The following is a 25,757-nucleotide window of genomic DNA, read 5'->3' as shown; positions in this document are numbered from 1 at the left end:
TAAGAATTTCTCCTCAAAAGGTAGTATATTTTAATAATCTTTGCCATTTGTTTTTATATTTATGGCAAGTATTGATTTTTTTTCTTCTTATTTTATTTCCCTATCATCTCTCTCTTGTTGTATTATGTCCTGGTTACAGTACATACTAGGTTTTCTGACATTGACATACATAGATGGAATCATTTTATCTTTTTCATTTAATATTCAACTATTGTTTAATGATCTGGTTTTTGGTTGTCTCTTGTCTTTTTGTGGAGGAGTTTATAATTAAGTGAAAATTCCTAAAATAGATAAGATGAAATACTCGATCACTTGGTATGTGTTTGGTTTTTCCTCAATTAAGTCAAAACTCGCACACCATGTATAATCTTAAGGAAAATTAATTTTGCTCAACATCATGAATAATCTGAGGGAGAAATTTTGCTACAATACACAAAAGATGATATAACTCGAACATATCAGTGACAACGTGCAAGCAGGGACATTGCTTCAGTGCCAAAAATATCAACCTCCCTCTAAATATGAATTTTTCAAAAGATTACAACATTAATAAAATGCTTGTCTCAAACTGAATGAACCTAGAGAGCAAAACTAATAACCAATTTCTTTGCAAAAATATATGAGAGGATTTCTCGAGGTAGTCATTAGCCAAACATCAAAAGAGTGGTAAAAAGCACAATCCCTTTTCTGTAATCATTGTGAATAGTTGTTGGGGAGTTTGGAGGAACGCACAGAGAAACAACGGGTTAATGCTTCATGACCAGAAGAGAGGGAGATGTCACATCTCCACTAAAAAACATATAGGTTACTTCTCTTGTATATCCAACATTGAACTCATTCATAATCGATGTGAGACTTAATCATTCACACTTGAACCCAACAAAGGCGATAGGCCGGCACCCTGAAAATACAAACATTTATATACAACCAAACATTTTTTACTTCATCAGCAGATGGTCACTATTCATATGGCTTGATATGAATCCTAGTCTATTTTATTTTATATAAAAATAAAATCATACTCAAGATTTAGACACATACTATAATTGAGGATCTAAGTTAGAATATAGATCAAGTAGCGGAAAGGTTATTCAGAATACATCAAAATTCTAGGCAAAACATTATTTTTATTGTTCGCAGATACAAGAATACAGTGAGAAGGACTAGATGTCCCAACCATACCAATATAATAAATTTCCACTTCATTGAAACCAAGACATTCTGCTATCAGAAATTCGATCTCAATTTTACAGCTCGATTGAGTCAGCAAGTAATTAAGAATCTTGACTCCAAGACCTATGGTCTCCAATGACCACAGTTCATAGAGACATCAAATCTTCTTAGCCCTTAGCTTGTTTAATGAAAACATACAAAACATATAGTAGAAGGTTCTATCATCAATCATAGGAGAAACTAATTAGAGTATCTTCTTTTCAAATTCAACAAAATGTATCTGTCTTCTCCGAAATAGAAGATTAACAAATAAAACAATGAAAGATAAAAAATTTCAAACTATCAAAAATCCTTTTTTATCATTGGCTACAAATCGTGCATCAGATTTATAATTCTTTATGCTTTTCTATGTTTAAAAGAAAACTCGCGACTGATTAAACATCTATGCCAATCAGACAACAGAATAATCACATGGAAAAATATCAATGACAAAGAAAGAACATGTCAAATCCAGAATCTGCATACCTTATTTTCACAAGGACAAAGCAATTCAATTAAACCTGATTACTTCTTTATCTTATGAAACAAACTTTGGGGAAACTTGTGACTCGGGATCAGACCATGTGCAGAGCCTGAGGTTGCAATTTCAAAGATCTAACCATGATGAAATAACAACTGATTTTGAGTGAAACTTGAATGGAATGAAGAGGGTGTGTGGCCGCGAATTGTGTATCCATTTTTTCAGATCCTTTTTAGTATTCTGAAACCAATCCATGCACTTATTCCCCCTGCCCCTTTGACTACTTCCAACTATCAACTTGACAACTGACAAGTGATATAAAACTTGATTAATTCCAGAGCTCACATTCTCCTTGTAGCCAAAATATCAGTGGAGTGTAACAAATGTGTTTTTCTGTACATTTGTTTCTATGCTAAACGCATCAATTTGATATGTAACATTTACTTACTCTAGCAATCGCAGAAAATGGCCGACTCCCTTTGACTAACCTTTTACTTCCAACAGTTCACACTCTGATGGAATCTTCCCTTCTTCCATTAGAACTTGGATGCTAGAGGATGTTCTCTGATCCTTACAAAACTTGAGTATTGCATCTACTGCAATGGGGTAATTTTTATCAAGGGGGTGAGGAAAAAATCCTAAATCAACCATCTCTTTGAAAATTTCAAATGCAGATGTCAAATTCAGATCAGACACATAAGCACTTAGCAATGCAATATAAATGAAGGAGGCCGGTTTCATTTGTTTCTGTTCCATCTCACGTAAATAACAAAGCGCATCAGTTGGTCTATTGCATTTGCAAAGACCATAAATAATTGCCATGAAAGCGATTCGATTCAGAGGGCAACCTTTTCTTTCCATCTCCTTCCAGAGCAAGATAGCATCATCAGGCCTTTCTTCTTTGCATAACCCATCCACCAAAGTTGTGTATGTAATGATACTAGGCTCCTTGTCTTCTTTGGACATTTTGAAAAGAAGCGCCATAGCCTTATCAACAGAACCATTTTTGCACCAATAATCAATAAACAGATTGTAGGTGACAACTGAGGGAGAAAGGCCCCTCTCAACAAGCTCATTGAATAAATTTTCAGCCTCTGAGAATCTGTTGGCTTTGCATAGCCCTCTTATCAACAAATTAAAACAAACCACATCCGGACAGTGCCCACGAGAACATAAATCCCTGAATATTTTCATTGCATGATCAACTTCTTGAATGTTAACCAAGCCGCCAATTGCTGCAGAATACGAAACTATATCAGGAAGGAAGCCTTGCTGAACCATGTTATCGAGAAACTCGCATGCTTCTATCACCCTCCCGTGATCACATAGCTCTTTCACAAGAAGGGTGGTATGTTTTATCCATGGTCCATGTCCACACGCACCCATCTCCTTCAACATATTGCTCGCCCCCGGGACATCCTTTCTTTTACACATGCATCCATAAATGGAGTTATAAGTGAAATGAGTAGGTTCAATTCCCAATTCTTTGATCTCTCTCAAGAGCTCATAGCTCTCCTCCAATCTATTGGATTTGCAGAGACTATCAATCAGATTGTTGTAAACCAAAATAGTCGGTTTACCAACAAATCGTCGCATATCATTAAAGAGGCGCAGGGCAAGGTCCAACTGATCATGTTTTAGTAAGCCATCAATTACAATGCCAAAGGAAGTGATATTGGGGGAAACCAATCTCTTGATGATCTTGAAGAAAGCATCCATCTGGGATGCGTCATTATCAGTACTAGATTTGCTTTGAATCATCATTTGAATAAGGCGATAAGCTTCATCCATCAGCCCATCATTCACATAACAAGTCAAAAGGGCATTGTAGATCAAAACAAGAGTTATCTCGTCTTCTTCCCCTTCAGGAATTTCTTCAAGTAACTTAGAAACCATACTTTTATTATCCGAAAAACATGATATCAATTTAGTTAATATTCCAGCATCCGGCCTAACCCCGGATTCCTTCATCTCGTAAAACAAGCTCAAAGCCCTGTCAGCGTCCTTATTCTTGCAGAGTCCTCCAATGAGAACATCATACAAGGAAACATCAGGAGTGAAACCATCCTCCCGGCGCATTTTATCAAACAGCTGAAGAGCCTTATCAACCCGCGACCCCTTGACAAAACCATGAATCAAAACACAAAAAGTCTTCTCACTGAGTCTCATTCCATTTTCACCCATCCTCTCCACCAACTCAAAAGCCTTATCAACCTCACCCCATTTAGAAAAATACAACGCCATCATAGAACAAAGACCTTCATCAACCCAACCTTTCTCTTCCATTTCCTTATAAACACCCAAAGCCTGATCAATTCTACGAGCATTGCAATAAGTAACAATAACCGGCATAAGCGTGTACTTATCAAACTCCCAACCAAAACCCTTCATTTCACTCAACCTCTTCTCCATCAAATCAATCGACCCACATTTCGATATAACCTCTAACAAAATATTATAACAATGACGATCCGGAACACAAAGACCCTTCAGCGACATTTCATCGAACAGGTGGTTGGCTTCATGAACCAAGCGAAGATTACCGAGGCAACGAAGGAAGAAAGATAAAGCACCAGGTGTGAATGAACATGAGGAATTGGGAAGGTGTTTGGCAAGGTCTATGAGAGGTTGGGTTTGATGGGAACGTGAGAAGATAGAAGCGATAGCATTGAAGGTGAAGGGAGTGTGGTGATAATGGGGTTGATTGGAAGACCAATGGAAGAAGGTTTGAGCTATACGCCAACTGCGGAGGCGCGTGAGGACGGACTCGACGAGGTGAGGGGTTAGTGAAGGTGAGAAGTTGTTGAGTTCAGGAGCGGTGAGTCCTTTGGTGGTGATGATGGAAACAATGGTATCTGCGGATTGAGTTGAAGAAGAAGAAGAATAACGGAGTTTGGAGAAGAATGTGTGAGTGAATTTGAATTTGTTGTTGAGTTTCAATGCCATGAATGAATATAAGAGCTTGGAATTTCGACACCAACAACGTTAATTACTCTGATTCCAGCTTCCTCCAACGTTGTGCTTCTGCGGTGCTTTTATGAATGAAAAATAAAACAAGTCCAAAGACAACACAAGACAAGTGTTTGAGTATACAGTACACACAAGCATTACACGGGAGAAAAAAAAAACAGCACCTAATAAATCTTCCTTTTAATATATTTTATTAAATAAAATTATTTTGTTTCAATTACACAGTACAACGAAAAATACATCTAAGCATCCACAACAACATATATAATCAAGAATCAACTCAAGATAACTAAATATTATCCTTTAGTTATTATCAAAAAAAATATATATATTATCCTTTAGTTATAGTTTTTCCTCTCAAAAATCAAAATTAGGGTGTGTTTGGTAAGTCCAATAAGCTAGCTTATAGCTTATTGGATTAGTTTATAAGCTTGTTTGAAAAAAATAAAAGTGTTTGGTAAAAAACTTTTCTCACGAGCTTATAGCTTTTATTGAGATGCTATTTCAAGTAGTGTTTGAGCTTATAGCTTATAGCTTTTTACGGTTTTTTTTTATTTTTAACCTTTAATTTAATTTTATTATTTTTTATAAAATAAAAAACTACCCACTACATATAAATGTCCTTTTATGTCTTTTTATATTTATCAATCATTTAAAAAACTAATTTTATCAAACACTTTAATTTCAATCAGCTAGTTTTTTCGCTATCAGCTATAAGCTAGCTTTTTCGCTATCAGCTAGCTTTAGCTTAATTTTACCAAACATAGCCTAAGCATCCGCAACCACATATATAATCAAGAATCAACTCAAGATAACTAAATATTATCCTTTAGTTATAGTTTTTCCTCTCAAAAATCAAAATTAGTGTTTAAACCCCTACATTTTATCCAACAATCCAAACAACAAGATATAATTTTCTTTTCTGACTCAGCTACAACGTACATGATCTGTAATATACATGTGGATAAAACCTCTATGACCTAAAAAAAGAACGTATGACACAAACTTGGCTCAACAGTGGTAGTTAGAATAACTTATTATAGTGGCTAATGTCTATCATTTGCTTTGTATTAATCTCAAATTCTTTCTAACACAATCAACAAGGAAAGAAGCACAACTCTTAAATCCAGAGATTTGTAGTAAAATCATTTATATATATATAAGTTAAAAGATGGCAGGTGGAACTTTTGTAGATTCAGGAAATGCAAAGCAATTTGATGGCAAGGTAACAGCATTTGTGTTGGTTACATCTTTTGTGGCAGCCATGGGAGGTTTACTCTTTGGTTATGACTTGGGAATTACAGGAGGAGTGACTTCTATGGATCCATTTTTGATAAAATTCTTTCCAAGTGTTTATAAACAAATGAAAGGTGAAACTCTTCGCGAAAGCCAATACTGTAAATATGACAATGAGCTACTCACTTTATTCACATCTTCCTTGTATCTTGCTGCATTGGTAGCTTCTTTCTTTGCTTCCACAACCACAAGAGTCATGGGGCGCAAGACTTCGATGTTTGTAGGTGGTTTGTTTTTCCTCATTGGTGCATTGTTGAATGGCTTTGCACAGAACATTGGAATGCTTATCGTTGGTCGTTTATTGCTTGGTTTTGGTGTTGGATACTGTAATCAAGTAAGAATCATTAATATTATATTCATTGTTATGTTTTTATTTCAAGTGTAAAGAAGAAACCTAATTTATGAATAATGTTGACTAATTGCTTTAATTTTCCAACAGTCTGTTCCGGTGTATCTATCGGAAATTGCTCCCGCAAAAATTAGAGGTGCTCTCAACATTGGATTTCAGATGATGATCACAATTGGTATCTTAGTTGCAAATCTTATCAACTATGGGACTTCCAAACTTGAAAACGGGTGGAGAATTTCTCTAGGTCTCGGAGCTGTTCCTGCAATCATGTTGTGTTTGGGATCACTTTTCTTAAGTGATACACCCAATTCCATGATTGAACGAGGCCAAAGTGACGCGGCCAGGAAAATGTTACAAAAGATTCGTGGCATCGACAATGTTGAGGAGGAGTTTCAGGATCTTATTAATGCTAGTGAGGAGGCAAAGAATGTGGAGCACCCATGGAAGAACATTACACAACCAAGATACAAGCCTCAACTCACTTTCTGCTCTTTCATTCCATTTTTCCAACAACTCACTGGCATCAATGTTATCATGTTTTACGCACCCGTCCTTTTCAAGACTCTAGGCTTTGGTGATGATGCTGCCCTCATGTCCGCAGTTATCTCTGGAGGTGTCAATGTGCTTGCCACCTTTGTTTCCATATTCAGTGTTGACAAGTTTGGAAGAAGGTTTTTATTTCTTGAAGGTGGCGTCCAAATGTTTATCTGTCAGGTGAAAGAAATTTTTAACTTTAATTATTAATTAATCAAATTATATATACTTTACATCTGTACTTTTAAAATGAATCTATTTCTTAGTAGTTAGCAATGTTATGCATGACTAATTTAAAGATACTATTATGTAGATTGCCGTTGGAACCATGATTGCCTTAAAATTTGGAGTGAGTGGTGAAGGGTCATTCACCAGAGGAGAAGCCAACCTTCTCTTGTTCTTTATATGTGCATATGTTGCAGCATTTGCTTGGTCTTGGGGGCCACTAGGATGGTTGGTACCGAGTGAAATTTGCTCTCTTGAAGTTCGATCGGCAGGTCAAGCTATCAATGTTGCCGTGAACATGTTGTTCACTTTTGGCATTGCTCAAATTTTTCTCAACATGCTTTGTCACTTGAAATTTGGTCTTTTCTTCTTCTTTGCTGGTTTTGTTCTCATCATGACCGTCTTCATTGCATTGTTCCTCCCTGAGACAAAGAATGTCCCAATTGAAGAAATGAATAAAGTGTGGAAATCACATTGGTTTTGGACAAAATTTGTTCCTGATGTTGACACAGTCACCAATAATAATCGTAGGGCCACTGCTCAAAGTTGAAGAAATGCTCCCATAAACAATGTACATTGATGGAAAAGAACAAACTAGATTGTGGAATCACTTGAAAAATTACCGACTTGTTATGTTTTTTGCCATTAAGTTTCAAACACTTCGCAAATTATGGTGCTTTACTAGCTTAATTAAGTTGAGCAATCTACATGATTCTGTCATTCTTAAAACTCCTTCTATATCACTTAGCTCACCCACCAAACTATCTTCATAGACTTATATATGAATGCAAATAGTATCAAGAGATTTTGAATTCCAACAATAATTAATATTCACAACTCACTGGTTTGAACCGTCTATATTAAAATGTAAATAAGTATAATATCTTTAAAACAATAATAAAATGTGGAAAGAAACTTATTATATATCAAAGAGGAGCTTCAACACAACCTTCCTTTACCACAATATATGCTGTATTTGCAGCTTCATAAATGATACAGATTATACAACAGACGGAAATTGTCAAAGCCTATTAAACCCTCATACCAGCTATGGAACAGAAATAGATCTGCTCCCATATTTCTAGTTTCCCAAAAAAAGGTCACAATTTGGAATCATATATACGAACAACTATGTAACTGATATTGATTCCAATAAAGCATCAACATGTTCTTTAAGTTTCACCTTTGTAATTGCACCTTCCCGCCTGCTTTTTGGGACTTCCTTCCCGTCCTTGAAGAGAATCAGGTGTGGCAGTCCATAAACTTTATACTCTTCAATTAGCTGCGGGTTAGCATCATGATCAATCTTTACAACTGTTAATCTGTCTGCATATTCCTGCAATTTAATGTATAAGAGTATTCAGTTAAGAAACACTAAGATCCCAAAAAGACACTTGACAATAGCTCCAAGCTAGGAATATCATATCAATTATTTCACAGATTATAAAGCATTCTAATTTACACTTTTGCCGGCATTAAATTGCAAATAATGTCAGCTTCAGCTTCAGGTATGTGCCTGTGTGCATGGTGGTTCTCCCCGCCCTCTCTACCTATCTATTAACTTTTGTCATTTCTTTGCTCTTGCATGTCCCGTGTTTGTATGAATGATAATGCATTAACCTAGAAAAGACAAACGACTAACAATGCACTCTACTAATAACCAGCATTTTTACGATGCTCAAAATTATAGATTCAGCTCAACGCACGGTGACGCAGCATTCCACTGTGAATGTTAACACACCCTAAATCAGGCCATCAACTTTCTACAAGTTTTGCACAAAATGAAGACAAATTACAGAGAGAATGTTTTTTCCTCAAAGTCATTCTACTAATGTCACAGACTCACAGTTACTACATTTGACAGCAATCACCAGAAACACACAAAACAACCCCAAAACTAAAGTAAGAGAACACACACAAAATTGACATTGTTCAACACCTATTGTCAATGTACACAAAAACATGCATCAATTTAGTCCTAAGCTATTACTCTCCCCAATTCAGACCCTAAATTATATAAATATAATAAGTAGTCCCTTAAAATATATGAAATATTTCAATTTAGTCCCTAAAACATATGAAAACCCGTCAATTAAGTCCCAAACATCATAATAGCAGAGACTAAATTGACCAATACTTTAAGGTACTCTGAATATATTTATATAGTTTAGAGACTAAATTGAAGGGCGATCGATAGTCTAAGGACTAAATTGATGATTTATTTGGTTTTAAATCGTTGTCCGCAACCGCAATATAAAAGATTTTGAGGTTTCTACAACTGCGTGGCAACTACAAATTCACTGTACTTTGCCACAATATTACTAAAAGCTTGCATCGTAACCGCAACTGCAATTTAAAACTATGCACATAAATGCTCCAACAAATAAAATCACAAATTATGTACTAATTAATTTAAACTGAATCCAGTTTATGTAAACTTAAGCACGAATTACACATTGCATTGCATGCATAATTAATTAATTAATTTAAAATTAGTTTAAACCTGAAAAAGCAAAATAAAAACAAAATTAGTTAGATATAGAAAGAGAGAAATACTTGAGCTAGGGATTCCATAGCTGGAGTGATCAAACGGCAAGGACCACACCAAGTAGCGACGAATTCAACTAGAACCGGACGCTCAGATTTCAATACAGTTTCCTTGAACTGACTCTCATTGATTTCCGTGATACCGCAAGTCACTGTAAATTTTGAAACCGCAGAAGAACAAGAAGAATTCCAGAACCTTCTTTTTTGAGAGTAGAGTCGTCTCTGTCTGGCGGAACAGTGAGAGCGAGTGAGGGAAAGAGATGATGAAGAAGATACAGAGATGGAGATGGAAGAAGCAACTGTACGAACCGGAACCGTAGGGAGAGATAGTGTTAGTGAAGCTGAAGTTGAGGTGATTGTGTCCATTGTAATAGTTTCGATTTGAATGAAGCCGAACCAATCTAACAAGTAGGATATGAATGATAGATAATGAAGAGAATAATAATCACTTTTAAATACAGAACCGATTATTTACACACATACAATTAATTTGTGGCCACAAATGGGAATAATCAAAATAATATTCTAGTTCTATTTATAACACAGGTAAAAAATTAAAATATTAAGTAAAAAAAAGAGAAAATAAGTATATCAATTCTAGAAGATAGATCGTTCGAAAATATTCGAGTTTAAATTTTAAACGAAACTATTATTGGTCAATTTTTATTTTATTTTCTGATTAAACTTCGGATTACTAAGAGTGTGTTTGGTAAGTCCAATAAGCTAGCTTATAGCTTATTGGACTAGCTTATAAGCTTGTTCGGAAAAAAAAATGTTTGGTAAAAAGTTTTTCTCATTGATAGCTTTTTTTGAAATTTTATTTCAAGTAGCGTTTGAACTTATAGCTTATAGTTTTTCACAGTTTTTTTCTATTTCTAACCTTTAATTTAATTATTTTTTTTAAAATAAAAAAAACTGCTCACTAAAGAGGAAAACTACCTACTAACATGCATGTCTTTTTATATTTATCAATTATTTTAAAAGTTAATTTTACCAAACACTTTAATTTTAACCAGGTAGCTTTGCAGCTAGCTAGCTTTTCAACTATAGCTTATTAACTATAAGAGCTTAATTTTACCAATCAAACCCTAAGAATCATTTTGTGAGAATAGAAGGATTAATTAAGAAGAAAAAAAAGACACTACTTGGTAGTTAGTACTCCCTCCGTTCCAATTTGATTAACACATTTGACTGTTTCACGCATGTTGATGCATAACTTTGACGATTAATATTTTTAATTGTATAAGAGTAAAAATTAAAAAAATTGGATATTTTGACAATATTCATCGAGACGAATCAAACAACGTCTTATATGCTAATATTTATTTTTGTTTATTAGTAGAAAAATAAGGTCAAAGCAATATGTGTGAATAGTGCACAACAGTCAACTGTGTCAATCAAATTGGGACGGTGGGAGTAGGAGGTTAATGATTTAGGAGAGTTGCTACTATTTGGTAATACATTTAGCATAAATGGATTATTTATGGGACAAAATCCTTTTCAATTTCCCAACTCAACTCTTGATGGCTAAAATCCTCTAGCATTTTTTTGTATTACAATAGCAATTTGAAGTAAATAATAACTTTCAATCCCAAAATACTAGGACCCTAAATTTGCAAGTGTACAAAATTTATGGTGTCTAGTCTATAGATCTTAAAGGACTTGACATTGATTAACTAGTCTCTTCCGGTTGTTCATCATAAGCTATTGCAACCTCGGCGTCAAAATCTTCTTCGTCATCTTCATCTTCATCGTCATCGTCCTCTTCAAGGCCATTAACATTAGGTAAATTATTAATTTCAATGGAAAGTGATACTAGCTCATTAGCCTCTTGTTTATCTTCCTCTGTTTTTGCTAGAGATAGAAGGACATTTTTAGCTTTCTGATCAGGAACAAGGCCACTCAACTCCATTTCTTTAAACCAGTGAACAGCACTGTCGAAATCTCCATTTTTACCATGTGCGTCCATGATAGTTGTAATAATTGTTTGATTGGCCTCGATACCCCTCCCGAGCATTTCCTCATACTTTTCCATTACCTTCTCAAGATTATTTGCATCAGCATACCCTTTTATTATGGTTCCATAAGTTACAACATTAGGTTCAAAACCATCTTGTATCAATCTTTTGAAGAACTTTTCTGCACCATCCATGTCAGAAGCATTGACATAAGCTGATAACATGGTAGTATATGAGCAAAGATCTGGCATGTACCTGCTCGAGAAAAAGTGAAATGATATGGGAAAATGTTAAAAGCAATATACACACACACATAAAGGAATTTAAAATAATTATGAAAAAGCTTGTTGTTCATTTCTTGTGACCAAACGCAAACCACTCTCGGAAGCAGGTTTTCTATATGTAGGTTCTTTTGAATAGCTTAAAGAATGGATGTCTTCAAATTTAAAATTTATGATGGTAGATTCATTTAACATTAACTGTAAACTAATGATAGAAAGGAACACAACTTACTTATCCCTTCTCATGCTCTTAAACACAGTCCGAGCTTGTTCTACCATTCCCGATGTGGAAAATGCATCAAGTAAAATATTGTAAGCCTTCCGAGTTGGTCTGTGAGAAGGAAGTGAATACTGTGAGTTTTCAAAAGGTAGATAAAATAAAATTTATTTTGCAACAGAATCAGAAAATAACAGTTGTCAAAACAAATAGGCAATAATTTAACTAAAAAGTTCCACAAAATCAAAATTTATCAAAGAAAACTAATTGTTTATTCACAGAGGACAACAGAGCTTGGTCGACAGCTAGGAATCTGAATATTTCTATGATTTACTCACATAGCACTAAGGCATACTGATGTTACAGTGCATCAATATTTCGCTTGAAATTGGTGCTTCCAAAGATAGTAAATCATTAACTTTTTTTGAACAAGTAGTAAATCATTAAATTGAATGCATGACTGCTAAAACTTAAAAGAGTTGCATTATGTAATTGAAATTACTAGGTTTCAAGAATGATACAATAATATCAAATTATGGTAAACTTAATTTTATAGTGCTGATAATAATTTTGAAAAACTAATATGCTAAACCAACCAGCTTTCTATTACTCTTGGCCTTAATAATTTTATTCTCTTATTCTCTGGCATACCTGACACCAGCATCAAGCATTTCCTCAAATACAGCTAATGCTTCGTCCTCCCTCCTGGCTTTCCCATAAGCATTGACGAGTAAGGCATAGCTAACCACGTCAGGTCTGAGATCAGCTCTTTGCATCTAAAATTAGGCATTTACTTCAAAATCTGATCGATTAATTATAGACAATAAATTAAAGGGGAACATATATACAAGAAAACGAATGGAAAGCCTTGAAAATACCACAGATTAAATAAATAATCTGTCAGGCAAATTCTAGAGAATATCAGTACTTCTTGTGTATAAAGACTTAATTTCATAACTCAAGAGCTTTGATATTTTGATAAAATTCTGACTGAGTTGGCATGGAGAAAGGTTTCAAAACCATAAAAACAGAATTCAAATCATTTAATGGTAGGAATTAGAAATTAGATAAGATTGTTCTTTATCTATATTCTCTACAATATAAAGACAGCCATAACAATAGCATAACAAGACCATTTTGATTTTGATTTTGTAATTAAATAAATAATATGATGTTAAAATGTTGTATACTCAATTTTCAGGAAAATGTCTAGTAAGAATGCATAGGAATAGGATACAACACAGATGAAATGAAAGAATCCTGAATATATCATGGACACTGCAAAAGTAGATAGGTGGATATTTTATTTTACCTGATCATATATGTTTGAAACTTCCTTGTAATTTGATTCATATGACATCAGGCTATTAAATGTTACTGTATTTCTTTCGATTCCCCGTTCAGCCATCAGTGCAAATGTCTGGCGAGCCTTTGCATGACTTCCAACCTTCTTATACATATAAATCATCATGTTAAACATCTTCTGGTCTGGTTTAAAAGATAACTTTTCATCATGCAGTAGCTTGTCAAGTAATTCTTCAGCTTCCTTAAACTTGTTGGCCTGCGAGTGAATCAATTATATCGATACAAAATTTAAAATCCAACACTCAATAGCAGTCTCTGCAATATTCACAATCTCAGAAATATATATATCGACTTCAACATAGTTATCAAAGAAACGTGAAGAGATGTGTTGGAGTTGAAAAATCATTCTTGGGACATTCGCGATTAGTTTCGATTCTTGGAACAATTATTCTTGTAGCCCATGATATCTCTGTGTTCAAATTCACATGAGGGAATATGCTCAAGGTGCTTGCTTCAAATTTAACCGAACTTAACCGGATGCATGGGAAAAAGGCCAAAGATATCATAGGCTACGTGAATAAACTAAAGTTAAAAAGGCAGACAATCAATATAGTTTACTTCAGGGTGGGATGGGTAGCTCAACTGGTTAAGCTAGTTGAGCTAAAGGTTAAGGAGTTGGAGGTCCAGGGTTCAAGTCCTGGCAAGGAGAAATATACCGACAAATTAACCACGAACACAATGAGATCCTGTTAATGCAATGATAAAGGGAAATACATATGTATATTACCTGAACAAATGTTTTAAGGATTATCTGATATGTGAAAGCAGAAGGTTCAGGGCCAAATGTCTGCATCCTACGAAAAATCGCTTCAGCATTGTTGTATTTGCCTCCTCTTCCATATGCTTCCATAAGTGCAGTTTGAGACACTACATTTGGTGCATAACCATTCTTATTCATCAAGCCCAACACCTTCTCAGCACCATTGAAATCTCCAAGCTTTCCATAAGCCGTAATAAGCATAAAGAAATCCGTCGTACCAAAATCCCACCACTTTTGAGACCTAAGCCATTCAAGAATCTAAACAGAACATACAACAACCCACAAGCAGTTAGAATTAATGAAACATGAACTATGACACAAACACCTAACACAACATGGATAGTGACACATCAACACTGCTAATGTCAAAAACATAGAACACTGATACTAATACATAATTACTTATATGAGCAAAGATGTTCGTGCTTCATACAGTTCATGTTTTGAGCCCTAAGCCATTCAAGAATCTAAACAGAAAACAACACATAACAACCCACAAGCAATTAGAATCTATGAAGCACAGACTCCGACACAGACACCTGATACAACACAGACATGTCGATATTGCTAATGTCAAAATCATAGGACACTAAGAGCACACAACATTTAGAAAAGCCAACAATTTAAACAAAATTATCCTCCAAACAATCATACACAAAACATTTGAAATGAAATTCAAAAAATACAAAGAGCACTACATTGCAATATACCTCAACAACATGGTTCCACTTTTTGAGTTGCTTAAACCTAATCAAAGTACCAATAAGAAGGTCTTTAGGGATAGTTTGATTTTTCTTCTTCTCAGAAGAAAGAACAGAAACAGCAGAACCAGTCTCAGTTATTAAATTCATGAGTCTCCACCAATTTTTCTGTTCAGCTTCATCATCAGCATCCTTGAAAACAACCATTTTCCTTTTCCTTTGCATGAATTTTCTTGGTTTCAACATACCCATACACACCACTTTCAATCTCCCATTCATCTTCACCTTCACAATTCCATATTCTGAATTACTGCAAACACAGAGTGAATAATAATCGCATGAAAAACTAACACTTTAAAAATTCAACTACAGCTAGAAACTAACAGGAAAAGAAAAAAGGAAAGAAATTTCTTTTTGAAAATAGAATTAGAGGTTACCGTGTTTGAAGAGGTAGCAAAGAGAGTTGGCCTAAGTGGCAGTGTGACTTGGAAATGAGACTACACATAGTGAAGTGAAGAAGGATGCGTTCAGTTCTTCTGCTTCTGCGTTGTCTCAAAATCTCAGCAGAAGAAGAGGATTGTGTTTTTTATTAGTTTTTTTTTTTTTTTACAAAAAAAAAATCTATTTATTTATATTAAAAAAAGTTTAAATCATATTTTTTAAGATTACAAAGTAAAACTCTTATGATATTATCTTTTAGACAGTGAAAAAATGAGTTTGATTTTAAAAATGAGAGGGAGAGAGATAAAACAAATAAAAATAAAAATGAAAATGAAAGAGTGGCACAAAAGTATTCGAGGAAAGAATAATATAGAAGAGAAAATGGATATAGAAGAGGAAAAAATTAAGGGTATTTTCGTCTAAACAAGACAGATTATGTAACGAGAAGTTCATGGGGTGAAATATAGAAAAGAATCTTAGATTAGTAAAAAGAAGTCATCATTTGGGCTTTACCAATCTTTTCGGGATAGACCCAATATATTTGGCCCATTTATATTTAAAAATCTCTGATGACGAAAACCAATCAAACCTGGCGTTAGCCGCGTTACTGTAATTGTTGATTTGAGTCTCTCTCTTACTCCGACGAGTCATGTCTTCTGGCGGCGATAGCGGCGGCGGCGCTGTTGGTAAGCTTTTCTTCTGCCACGTTTGCAGTCGGAGAGTTACCTGCTCCGATGATTCCGAACCTTTCTGCCCAATCTGCTTCCAAGGTTTTCTCGAAGAATGCAATCAAATTCCTGAACCTAACCCTAACCCTAGCTTTCACTTCAGCTTCAACAACGACGATTCTTCCGATACCGATTCCGATTTCCCTTTCCATCCATTCGCTCTTCTCCCTCTGTTGTTATCTTCTGCCTCAATTTCCAGAACCCGACCCGATTCAGAGAGTTTCGACCCGTTCACTTTCCTTCAGAATCACCTTAACGGCCTTCACGCCGATGGTGCTAACATTCAATTCGAAATCAATCATCCTTCTGAATCTGAACCAGGTGGTCGCGTTCCCTCTAGCTTTGGCGATTACTTTCTCGGTCCTGGCCTCGAACAATTGATTCAGCAACTCGCTGAGAATGATCCTAACCGTTACGGAACACCGCCGGCATCCAAAGAGGCGGTTAAGAATCTTCCAACGGTAACTGTTGATGATGAATTGTTGAACTCGGAATTGAACCAATGTGCTGTTTGTCAGGATGAGTTTGAGAAGGGTTTGCAGGTGAAGCAAATGCCTTGCAAGCATGTGTATCATGATGATTGCTTGCTTCCATGGCTTGAATTGCATAATTCTTGCCCTGTTTGTCGATATGAACTGCCAACTGATGATGCTGATTATGAGAATCGTGGTAGTGATAATGATGGCAATGGGTTGAGGTCTGTTGTTGATGGTAGCAGTACTGGTAGTGGTGCCGGCAGCAATGGTGGTGGTGGAGGGGGGAACAGACCTGTCCACAGGACTTTTAGAATATATCTGCGGTATCCTTTCGGTGACTCTGCTCAGGACTCTGGTGAAAGGGGATTAGGAAATGGGCAAGAGGATTTGGATTGAAACTTGTAAGTATCTTAATCTGTGTTTTATTCCTTTTATATGATGATTTTCGTTGTTAATTCATTATCATTTCAGATACATTATATTTTGATTAGAATTTAGGAATTAGGCTCTGAAAAAGATGGCATTAGAATCCACCATGGATGCAATTTGATTCAACACTGATTTGTATTGAATCATTTGTTTGTTTATTGTCTTAAATTAACATTTTGTGTAGTCCAAAAACAAATAATGTGGTTTCATTTATTTGTTAATTTGATCGTCTTCTTGAGTGGTGTTAAAAAGTATGTGGATTCATTCTTATTAATTAAGATGTTTGTGCAAACCATATCATATTGTAAGTATAGCCTTGTAATTGTATTATAGTTGATAGACTTTCCAGGTGTTTTTTCTTTGATCATTTGTTGTTTGTTTTATTACTTAATACTCCCGGTCAAAGTTAAATTTTTGCTTTCTTATGCGTTGAGAATGCTTTGTATGCTCATATGAACATACCCACTAGTTCTCATGCTGTCTAGATTATTAGTGAATTGATTATTTGTCATAAGTTTTCAAGATTATTCTGTATATTCTCGTTTTATAGTTATCTTTATCTAAGTGTTAATAATCTTGTGAGATTTAAATTGGTCTTTCTATGTATAGTTATCCAGTTCTGAATATTTATTATATTTTAGGAGTCCAGAACTTTTATTTGTAATTATTATTCTTTCCTTGTTTTATTTAAGGCTTTGCTTTATAGAAAGAAGTGCAAATGAGAGAAAAAACACATCAGTCAGTGAATTGAATGGAATTTGATTAGATTCAAATAATTAGTGTTATATCATGAGTTGGTATTAGTGCTGATAAACAGTGTGTCCTTTGTATCTCTGCAGGAATTATTTGGTGTTTAAAACTGGGGACTATCTTTTGCAGCTCGGGGTGTTCGTGAATAGATTACTTGCATTTTTATAATTTTGATGTTTATAGAAGTTTGTAAGGATACTATCATCTGCGGCCAGTTACTTTGTTCAATCAAAGGTCTTTTTTTACCATTTAGTTGTTAGTTGGAGTATTAGTTGGAGTATGGTATTTTGTGGCAGTATACAATTATCGAGATTTTAGGTGCTGCTATCCAGTGTTGATAGCAACTTTTGGCTTTTTTTATTGTGTGTACAGATCATCATATTCGCCAATTGTCCAATGTTGATTTTGTTATCCTTTATCTGCTCTCTTCTTTTTTTGCAACGTTGAACTAGTCATGATCTGTACGTTGAAATATCGGTAGTATAGTAATTAAGAATCCGCAGTTGGGATTAATCACCTGAAACTTGGACAGTTTTGGGTTTATATTTCAAGAGGTGTGACTCTGGAGGTATGCTGCCAGAACCTCTACACTACACTGCAAGGAAGATATTGGAAGTGTCGGTTTTCTCAATCTCTTTTTCTATGTATCTAATTATTATTTTTCTTCTTTCTTGGTTTCTGTTTGGCTAGTAAAAATTGGTATAGCGCAGACCTGCATCTCGTCAGCAAGGATCAAGAAAATGGGAATTGTAGCAGGGGATGGAGAGCAGCATGTATGACGGCAAACTGGTGTATGCAACCAAAGAGCCATACATTAAGGGCATGCTTCTTTGTTTTAGTTTCCTCTTTTGATTTATGGGTTTAAATTTACTGTTCCATTCTTATAATGACCCATCTCCCTAGTGCTCCAACCACTTTCATTGCAGGACGATGAGTATGACTTATAAAATAAAAATTGACAAGGGGATATGTCAAAAAGTGACTTCTAAGGTGGGGAAGTGTTTTATATGACCTATGGAAGATCAATATTTAGAAATCACTTGGAATTCTAACAACAAAAGTAGGTCACAGTATTATTGCTCATTGCACGGAATTGCAATTTACATTTGTTACTTGTTATTTGTTGTTACTTCACAATCTTAATTGTAAGAACATGAATGAAGCAAAGCTTTTATGTTACCTCGTTCTATTTCGATTTCCTTTTTATTTTGATTTCCTTGCGCTTTAATTGAGTTTAATCACCTCATATATAACATATAAGAGGCTTAATACTTTCCTTTCAGACCAATAATAGTGTTTAGCTTTAAAAACTTATTCTCTTTTATGTAATGTTATGGTGAAAGGAGAAGTCAATATCGATAAGCCTCGCACAAACTCAATGAAATTTGTACCTAGAGAAAATATTGCAACACTTGAGCTCGGCATTTTGACACACTTGTGGATGTTACATCCACTATCCTGAACTTATATACGTGGGGTGAGGAGAAGAGCAAGAAAGGATGTGAGAAAGGTTTGTAGAGCGGAGAGCAAAGAAAGAATAACACCTAGAAAAGAGGTGTGTGATGTTTGGCTAGAGGACATTGGAGGATTTTCATTTTGTCAATTTGATAGTATACAATTGAGAATAACATGGTACATAATTAACATTTCAATCACACTTAATTTATTTTTAGAAACAATTTATAGCTTTCATCAATTTAGAAAGAAAGATATAAGAAAAATCCTCCTCTCACTTCGAAAATCCTTCATCGCGGTTTGTTTGACACAATGTTGCCTACTTTATTGCAGCATTCTTGTGAGTTATACCGTGCCCTGCAAGGAATAGGGAAACAAACGCATCAATACCCAAGTTGACTTGTTCCACAATATTGGACAGGTGGATCTACTTTTATTTTAAGCTTGGTTGAAATAATCAACGAACCATTCCTAATTTTGAGAGTGCTCTACAAGGTTTGTGACTTTGAGAATCCAATATAATGGGCATTCTCAAATCCTTGAAAGCACAGAAGTGAGTGAGTTGTGCTCTTTTTATATATTTTCCCAGTAAGTGTATGGTCAAGAATACCCCAGTCCCAGGAACAAACAAACAGTCAACAGGAATAGGAAAAACCTTAAAACTAAACATGAACAAAGTTGTTTGCTTTTATGCCCTTTCAGGGCTTTTTACAGGTGCCATTTTCAGCTCATGCATTTGTGGAACTCCAAGGAATTTGAAAGCAGAGAATGATTACAATCTCTTTGACAGTATTGGTGAGTTTAACCTTGTACAATTCGACTTTATTTTATCTTTTGTTATGGAAATAGCTTATACATAAGCCCTTATGCTATAAGCTGCAAAAGAAGTTACTCATCTTTTATTCAACAAATATGCCATGCTTATATCTTTATGTCTGATTGTGCAGAAAATTCACTCAGCATAATGCCACAAACAATTCTCAATGGCTTCCTCATTCTGGCAATAAAGTTTCTCCACTACCTATTCTCAAGGTGTTACAAATCAGCTGCACCTTATACTTATACAATGATTGTGCCATTTTGGGTGGCTTTTACACTCTCAGTTTCCTATATGTCAGAGTTATCATTAACTTGATATTAAGAGTAAAACAGATTGAAGACTATATAGAAGATTGGGTGGCTTTCTTGAATTTAGAAGATTGCTGTACTTGAATCACAATTGCTATTCCAATTCCAAGTATAATTTTTCGGAAACAACTGTGCCTAAAATTTGATTTTAATCTATAACCTGGATCCACATGGAACTTAGAAGTAGTTGGAAATTTAAGTGTTGACTTGCCAATAATAATTTGTTGATAATACTTTATAATGAATTAAAATGAGGCTAATGTACCAAATACCAATAATACTTGTGATTTTGTCCTAATTGCTAAAGTTGACCGCTAATAATAATAAATTTCTGATTTAAATAAACTCTAAACAAGTAATAAATCATTTTTTTTTACATGATTTTAAATCTAATATTTTTAAAACATAAAAAAGAGACTCCGATTTATTAATCTCCAAAATCAATGTATAAAATGCATATATAATACCAACAAATTAACAGACACAATGATTAAAATTTTGTGTGAATCACTAATGAAAGTTGACTCATGCAAGATTATGAGTTCAACTTTGGTGGGTGAGATATATAAGTACTTTTGTTAGTGTTCATTGAGTCTTGAGATCTGCTTTGTTTATGACGAGATGAGTCTCGTGAAGAAACTTATTTAAACTTTTGTATTAAAAAAAAGTGAGTTCCACCAAAACTTGATATCGGACTCACATGAAAAGGATGCGGAGTTTCGCTAGTTAGTTTAATAAAACTTATTTGTATCTCTATACAGCTATCAAGTCAACCTTATACCCTCGAAATATTACGTGACTTCGAATAGATAGAAGATTGAATAGTAACAAGTTGCAGCAACAATTAATATGCGGAATTGGATCTTCTCCTGCCTAATGTATTCAGTCATCTCTTATGTTTTTTTTGACAATAACAATATGATATTCATTCATTCAAATTGATAGATTACATCAAATACAACCACATAATCAACATCGCTAAAAACATAAATGATGAATCTGCAAACAAAACTCACAGCATCCGAGTTAATAGCATACAACGGCAAAATGCCTACAACAAATAATATGATAAAGTTAAAGTCACCGAAGTATCCAAGCCTCCGGATCATAAATTAATTAAAAGAAACAGTTTTGAAAATAAAGATAAACAGTTGAGATCCCGAGAGAGAATAGACTGAAGAGGAACTAGATCCCTAATATGCTAGGGCATTTGTTTGAACATGCAATTTTTCACTTCTTTGCATTGTGAGTTTCACCGTATGACCTATTGAAAAATTAACTAAAATAGTTGTTAAAGTTACAGAGACGCGAAACATATTTTTTCTCAAACAAGTGCGCTTGAATTTTTCTCTTCCCACCCTCGTGTTTCTTTTCTACCCCAATGATTCTTTTTTTCCTTTATTTAAAAACTTTGGAATGCGTTTTCCAAAATTTTTCTAGTTTAAATTTGGGAAAATTTTGGAAAATACATTCCAAAGTTTTTGTCAACGGAAAAAAATTCGGAAAACACGTTTCGAAGTTTTTATTCAAGGGTAAATATGAAAAAGTGAGAGGTGAAAAAGAATCACGGAGATGGAGAGAGAAATCTTCCAAGTGCTTATTGATAGCAGGCCCAATAATTCTTCAGCCCATAACATTTGTGCTACAAAGCTCAAAGGTTCCATAAATCACCGACTCAAAAATTCCTTTACTTTTTCGACCAAAAATATTTTTTAAAATTAAAACAAATCCCCTACTCTCTCAATTTTCAATTATTTTTTGGTGTAAGGTTCAATTTTTTATACTCTCTCTCTCTCTCTTTAGTGTAGAGGTTAGAGAGAGAAAGCTTGCGAGAGAGAAAGATGGAAGAAGGAGATGCGGCCAAATCACCCACCAATTCACAACAAACTGGTAACCAACCTCATCATCGTTTTTTTTTTAGTAGTTAAATAAATAGTTTTTGTGGTAACAAATCGTTAAATGTAAGATACTTGGAATCCTATAATCTGCAATGCAATCAATAGTTTAGCTTAATTCTCTATTAGTTTAGTGCAAACCCTCAATTTCAATGCCATTGGGGCCGGGCCGTTTGGATTGACTTATTTGTGAGCTTATGAAAATAGTCTATGCAAATAAATAATTTTTTATGTTAATTCATAAGTTCTCGCCATTGAAAGCTTATTTATTTGCATAAGCTGTTTTGCATAATTCCAAAAGTAAGCTAATCCAAACGAGCCCTTAGGTTTTACAAAATTAGCTTATAAAATTATGTTCTATAAGCTACCAGCATTGCTTGTATTGTATTAACCATCTAATTTTTGTTTATTTGATATAAATATTAGTTTCTGATGATGAGGAGATTGACTATTCAACCAAACCGGAGTTTTATGATCCTGAACTTGATGATAAGGATGAAAAATGGATTCATAAAAAAAGACATGGAAGTGACTCTGATGCGGTTCTTTGCTGCCCTGCTTGCTTCACCACGCTCTGCCTAGAATGTCAAAGGTATATGCAAACTTATGTATTTTGTGCGATTTTGCATGCATTCATACACACATATTATTGATTAGCTAAGCCCGCTCTCTGTGTGTATCGGGACAGAGTGAGCATATTAAGTGCAAACATGAAAACGCGAGGACAATTAATCTTGACCATCCATATATGGTTTTATGGTCAACATTAATTGTTCTTATGAGTCGCGAGAACTAATATCGCTAGATATGTTTATGTCTATTGCACACACTTGAAATTAACATTTTTATTTTGTGTAGGAATTCTAAATTGGTAGATTTAATAATCCAATTATTTTATTTTCGGTCTGAACAGTATTAGGTTGCTTCGCTTGTGCTTGTTATTAGATTATATGTGAAAATATCTTATAGTATAGTATCTTGATATCTTGGAGTACCTTAAGAATCAAAGTTGGAACAAAGAGAACATAACAAAACGTGTTGTTAAGTTCCATTCTACTTGCGTACCAATTGCTGGCTAACTTATTAACTGCTTGTTGTTCAAGTTTCCTGATTCCGTATATCCATCTGTTTTGTCCAAGTATTGTTAAAGAAACTAAATATTTTCCATCTTTAAAACAATGGAAGTTCCTCCTGAAAAGATTTTGGCTATTGTCAATGAAAATTGTGTCTCAACTTCATATTCTGTTGTTCAGGATCGACTTCATTTAATTTTAAGGTCATACTCCAGACTTGCACACACAAAAATTGTGCATTCCCAGATCACATAAGATCTGCGAGGAGTGAACATTGCTCAGGGAGCAAAGCCTTTGATCAAAGATTCATTTCCTAGCATTATGAAACAACGGTTCGACCTTTTTTTTAAAAGAAACAGTTTTCCTAACTAAAGTACAGATCTGACAATTGGAGTTGAAACAACTGAATTTGTTTTTAATATTCCACGAGTACTTTAGAAGTCTATGATAGGTTTTTTTGTCGTATTATTTGTTCTTAGCCTTGTCAGAAAACAAAAATTTCACATAAAATACATAAATGCTGATTTTGGTCATGGGAATTTGTACTACTATAACCATATTTTATAAGCATACTAGTAACCATGTTGTGGGTTGTGACTTCATTAGTGTCTTGCAGGCATGAGAAATATTTGACCCAGTATAGAGCAATATTTGTTACAAACTGCAAGATTGAGGATAAACAAGTTCCGATGCAAAGTAGCTCAAAATCAAGATCAAGAAAAAGAAATAGAAGGAACGAAGAATTTGACGGGAGTGATGCAATTTCAACTAGTAATGAAACATTAAAGCAAGTCTGTTGCGCTGTTTGTTCGACAGAGGTAGGTGTCTTTGATGAAGATGAGGTTTATCATTTCTTCAATGTTCTCCCTAGTGAATCCTGACTCATTCAAATGTATCTGCTAAGCATTGGTTAAATTTTGTTACTCAATCATTCTGTTGGAATGTGAGATTCCCTACCTTGTAAAATTTACATTCAGAAATAGTTGAATAGTTGTTGTAATGTCTTTGTTTAGATCAAAGAGAACACAATTCCACCACAATGAAGACTTTTTCAGGAGAAATTCTAATTGAGTAAATTTCATAATTCGAAAATTAGTTCAAGCTGGAATGAAATTATTATTTTTAGACATTTTTGTAGGTATAACTCTTGAGTTTGTACTGTAAAAAAAAAAAAAAAAAAAACACTTCAATTGGGAGTGGTGATTCATTTTGATCATAATTATTTTTTTCTGGTTATACGGCTAAGGATGTTAGAATAGAACAGAATAATACAAATACTTCATTTTTTTACAGCAGAATAAATATTTTGGTAAGGTTTTTTTACCTTTTTAGATTTTTTTTAATGAGATGCTTTCTATATTTGACCTAAGTTGTTGTTTTTTATACTATTAATTATTTGTTTATCTTTTTTTAATATAATTAAGTGAATACTATAATTTAATAAACAAAAAAAGAAGTGAATTTTTTGGGGAACAAAGAAGTTGAATTAAATTAGTAGAAATAAAGAAAAAGAAGAAAGTGGAATTAAATAATGTTTCAAATATACTTGAATAGACTCCTATTAAATTAAAATAAATAAATAAAGAATAAAGAAAATAAGTATCATGATCCATTATTTTTATGGGCTAATATGGAATGTTGCATCATTTCATGCATAGAGATATGAGTATGCAAATCATAAAAAGTTGAATCAAATCCTTGCATAATCATCAATCGCTCATGTTGTTTGCTTTCACTAATAAAAAAATTCGTAGTAGTTGTAACCAAAAAAAAAAAAAAAAATTCGTAGTAGTTGGGAAACATATAATGCATATATATCAACAAATTGGTTTTTCTATAAATAATATATTAGCTATTTATTATCTAGTAATAATAAGCAAGAAGCCCTCTTTATATAACAAAAAACAAAAATAATCAAATATGCTCATTATTTTCTTTTAAAATATAAACATACATATCCAAATATGATGTGTATTAGATATGTATTAGATTGTTTATAAATAAATAAAAAAATCAAATCTGATCATTATTTTCTTATCAAATATATCATGCATATCTAAATATGATGTGTATTAGAATGTTCATAAAAAAAAATCAAATATTTGCTCATTATTTTTTTTTTTTTCAAATAAAATTTGTCAATCACCAAATAATCTTTCTCTCTCTTTCGTACGTTGGTATATTAATTTTAAAAATAATATAGGATATTTTGTAAAAAAATCTTCCATCCAATCTCTTCTGTTTGCCGCACATATAAATATATAGTCTCTCTATATTATGTTCCTTACAATAATTCATTGTGTATTATTATTTTTCTTATACTTTGTGAGAAAGTGAAGATGTCTCGAACATGTTACATCTCTCAAAGATGCAACGATGGAGGAGAAAACAACAACCTCTCTCAATATCCACAACCTCCGTCTCAAAGTTTCCGCTTCCACCGATGCCAGTTTCGACAACGTCGTTCATGACTCCGCAGGATCCCA

The 25,757-nt window shown here is 34.0% G+C and overlaps 6 protein-coding genes across 6 annotated transcripts; 3 read left to right on the top strand and 3 right to left on the bottom strand.

Annotated features, from left to right (window-relative positions):
- Positions 1-418: 418 nt before the first annotated feature.
- Positions 419-4,815, bottom strand: LOC123910303 (putative pentatricopeptide repeat-containing protein At5g08310, mitochondrial). Its single transcript, XM_045961404.1, has 2 exons — positions 1,699-4,815; positions 419-901 (listed from the first exon to the last, which is right to left on the bottom strand). The coding sequence occupies exon 1, from the start codon at positions 4,637-4,639 to the stop codon at positions 2,177-2,179; it is 2,463 nt and encodes an 820-aa protein (XP_045817360.1). The 5' UTR covers positions 4,640-4,815; the 3' UTR covers positions 419-901; positions 1,699-2,176.
- A 915-nt stretch (positions 4,816-5,730) lies between these two features.
- LOC123887485 (sugar transport protein 10-like) lies at positions 5,731-7,735 on the top strand. The gene is made up of 3 exons (XM_045936810.1): positions 5,731-6,293; positions 6,399-7,022; positions 7,156-7,735. Exons 1-3 carry the CDS (start codon positions 5,835-5,837, stop codon positions 7,615-7,617), a joined length of 1,545 nt encoding a protein of 514 aa, XP_045792766.1. The 5' UTR covers positions 5,731-5,834; the 3' UTR covers positions 7,618-7,735.
- Positions 7,736-7,911: 176 nt separating this feature from the next.
- Positions 7,912-10,056, bottom strand: LOC123902658 (thioredoxin X, chloroplastic). The gene is made up of 2 exons (XM_045952440.1): positions 9,624-10,056; positions 7,912-8,403 (listed from the first exon to the last, which is right to left on the bottom strand). The coding sequence occupies exons 1-2, from the start codon at positions 9,978-9,980 to the stop codon at positions 8,197-8,199; spliced, it is 564 nt and encodes a 187-aa protein (XP_045808396.1). The 5' UTR covers positions 9,981-10,056; the 3' UTR covers positions 7,912-8,196.
- A 1,006-nt stretch (positions 10,057-11,062) lies between these two features.
- Positions 11,063-15,677, bottom strand: LOC123884906 (pentatricopeptide repeat-containing protein At3g59040). The gene is made up of 7 exons (XM_045934137.1): positions 15,334-15,677; positions 14,906-15,206; positions 14,163-14,453; positions 13,383-13,631; positions 12,722-12,846; positions 12,086-12,184; positions 11,063-11,827 (listed from the first exon to the last, which is right to left on the bottom strand). Exons 1-7 carry the CDS (start codon positions 15,399-15,401, stop codon positions 11,287-11,289), a joined length of 1,674 nt encoding a protein of 557 aa, XP_045790093.1. The 5' UTR covers positions 15,402-15,677; the 3' UTR covers positions 11,063-11,286.
- Positions 15,678-15,879: 202 nt separating this feature from the next.
- Positions 15,880-18,145, top strand: LOC123901353 (E3 ubiquitin-protein ligase RING1-like). Its single transcript, XM_045951623.1, has 2 exons — positions 15,880-16,942; positions 17,810-18,145. Exon 1 carries the CDS (start codon positions 15,987-15,989, stop codon positions 16,935-16,937), a length of 951 nt encoding a protein of 316 aa, XP_045807579.1. The 5' UTR covers positions 15,880-15,986; the 3' UTR covers positions 16,938-16,942; positions 17,810-18,145.
- A 3,906-nt stretch (positions 18,146-22,051) lies between these two features.
- On the top strand, positions 22,052-24,355 carry LOC123883701 (E2F-associated phosphoprotein). Its single transcript, XM_045932607.1, has 3 exons — positions 22,052-22,193; positions 22,625-22,790; positions 23,888-24,355. Exons 1-3 carry the CDS (start codon positions 22,145-22,147, stop codon positions 24,150-24,152), a joined length of 480 nt encoding a protein of 159 aa, XP_045788563.1. The 5' UTR covers positions 22,052-22,144; the 3' UTR covers positions 24,153-24,355.
- Positions 24,356-25,757: the final 1,402 nt, after the last annotated feature.

The sequence above is a fragment of the Trifolium pratense genome, linkage group LG1 (genome assembly GCF_020283565.1).
Source record: "Trifolium pratense cultivar HEN17-A07 linkage group LG1, ARS_RC_1.1, whole genome shotgun sequence".
Classification (NCBI taxonomy): domain Eukaryota; kingdom Viridiplantae; phylum Streptophyta; class Magnoliopsida; order Fabales; family Fabaceae; genus Trifolium; species Trifolium pratense.
This window is presented reverse-complemented; position numbering and strand designations above follow the sequence as displayed.

Bases quoted from the DNA above. Each gene is read 5' to 3' on its own strand.
- LOC123910303 (XM_045961404.1), bottom strand. From the start codon at position 4,639: ATGGCATTGAAACTCAACAACAAATTCAAATTCACTCACACATTCTTC.
- LOC123887485 (XM_045936810.1), top strand. From the start codon at position 5,835: ATGGCAGGTGGAACTTTTGTAGATTCAGGAAATGCAAAGCAATTTGAT. The intron at 6,294-6,398 runs GTAAGAATCATT...ATTTTCCAACAG, and splicing joins GTGTTGGATACTGTAATCAA to TCTGTTCCGGTGTATCTATC. The intron at 7,023-7,155 runs GTGAAAGAAATT...ACTATTATGTAG, and splicing joins TCCAAATGTTTATCTGTCAG to ATTGCCGTTGGAACCATGAT.
- LOC123902658 (XM_045952440.1), bottom strand. From the start codon at position 9,980: ATGGACACAATCACCTCAACTTCAGCTTCACTAACACTATCTCTCCCT. The intron at 8,404-9,623 runs GTATTTCTCTCT...ATTAAATTGCAG, and splicing joins CTATGGAATCCCTAGCTCAA to GAATATGCAGACAGATTAAC.
- LOC123884906 (XM_045934137.1), bottom strand. From the start codon at position 15,401: ATGTGTAGTCTCATTTCCAAGTCACACTGCCACTTAGGCCAACTCTCT. The intron at 14,454-14,905 runs GTATATTGCAAT...TGTTCTGTTTAG, and splicing joins AGTGGAACCATGTTGTTGAG to ATTCTTGAATGGCTTAGGTC. The intron at 12,847-13,382 runs GTAAAATAAAAT...GCCTAATTTTAG, and splicing joins TTTCAAACATATATGATCAG to ATGCAAAGAGCTGATCTCAG.
- LOC123901353 (XM_045951623.1), top strand. From the start codon at position 15,987: ATGTCTTCTGGCGGCGATAGCGGCGGCGGCGCTGTTGGTAAGCTTTTC.
- LOC123883701 (XM_045932607.1), top strand. From the start codon at position 22,145: ATGGAAGAAGGAGATGCGGCCAAATCACCCACCAATTCACAACAAACT. The intron at 22,194-22,624 runs GTAACCAACCTC...TATAAATATTAG, and splicing joins CACCAATTCACAACAAACTG to TTTCTGATGATGAGGAGATT. The intron at 22,791-23,887 runs GTATATGCAAAC...AGTGTCTTGCAG, and splicing joins CTCTGCCTAGAATGTCAAAG to GCATGAGAAATATTTGACCC.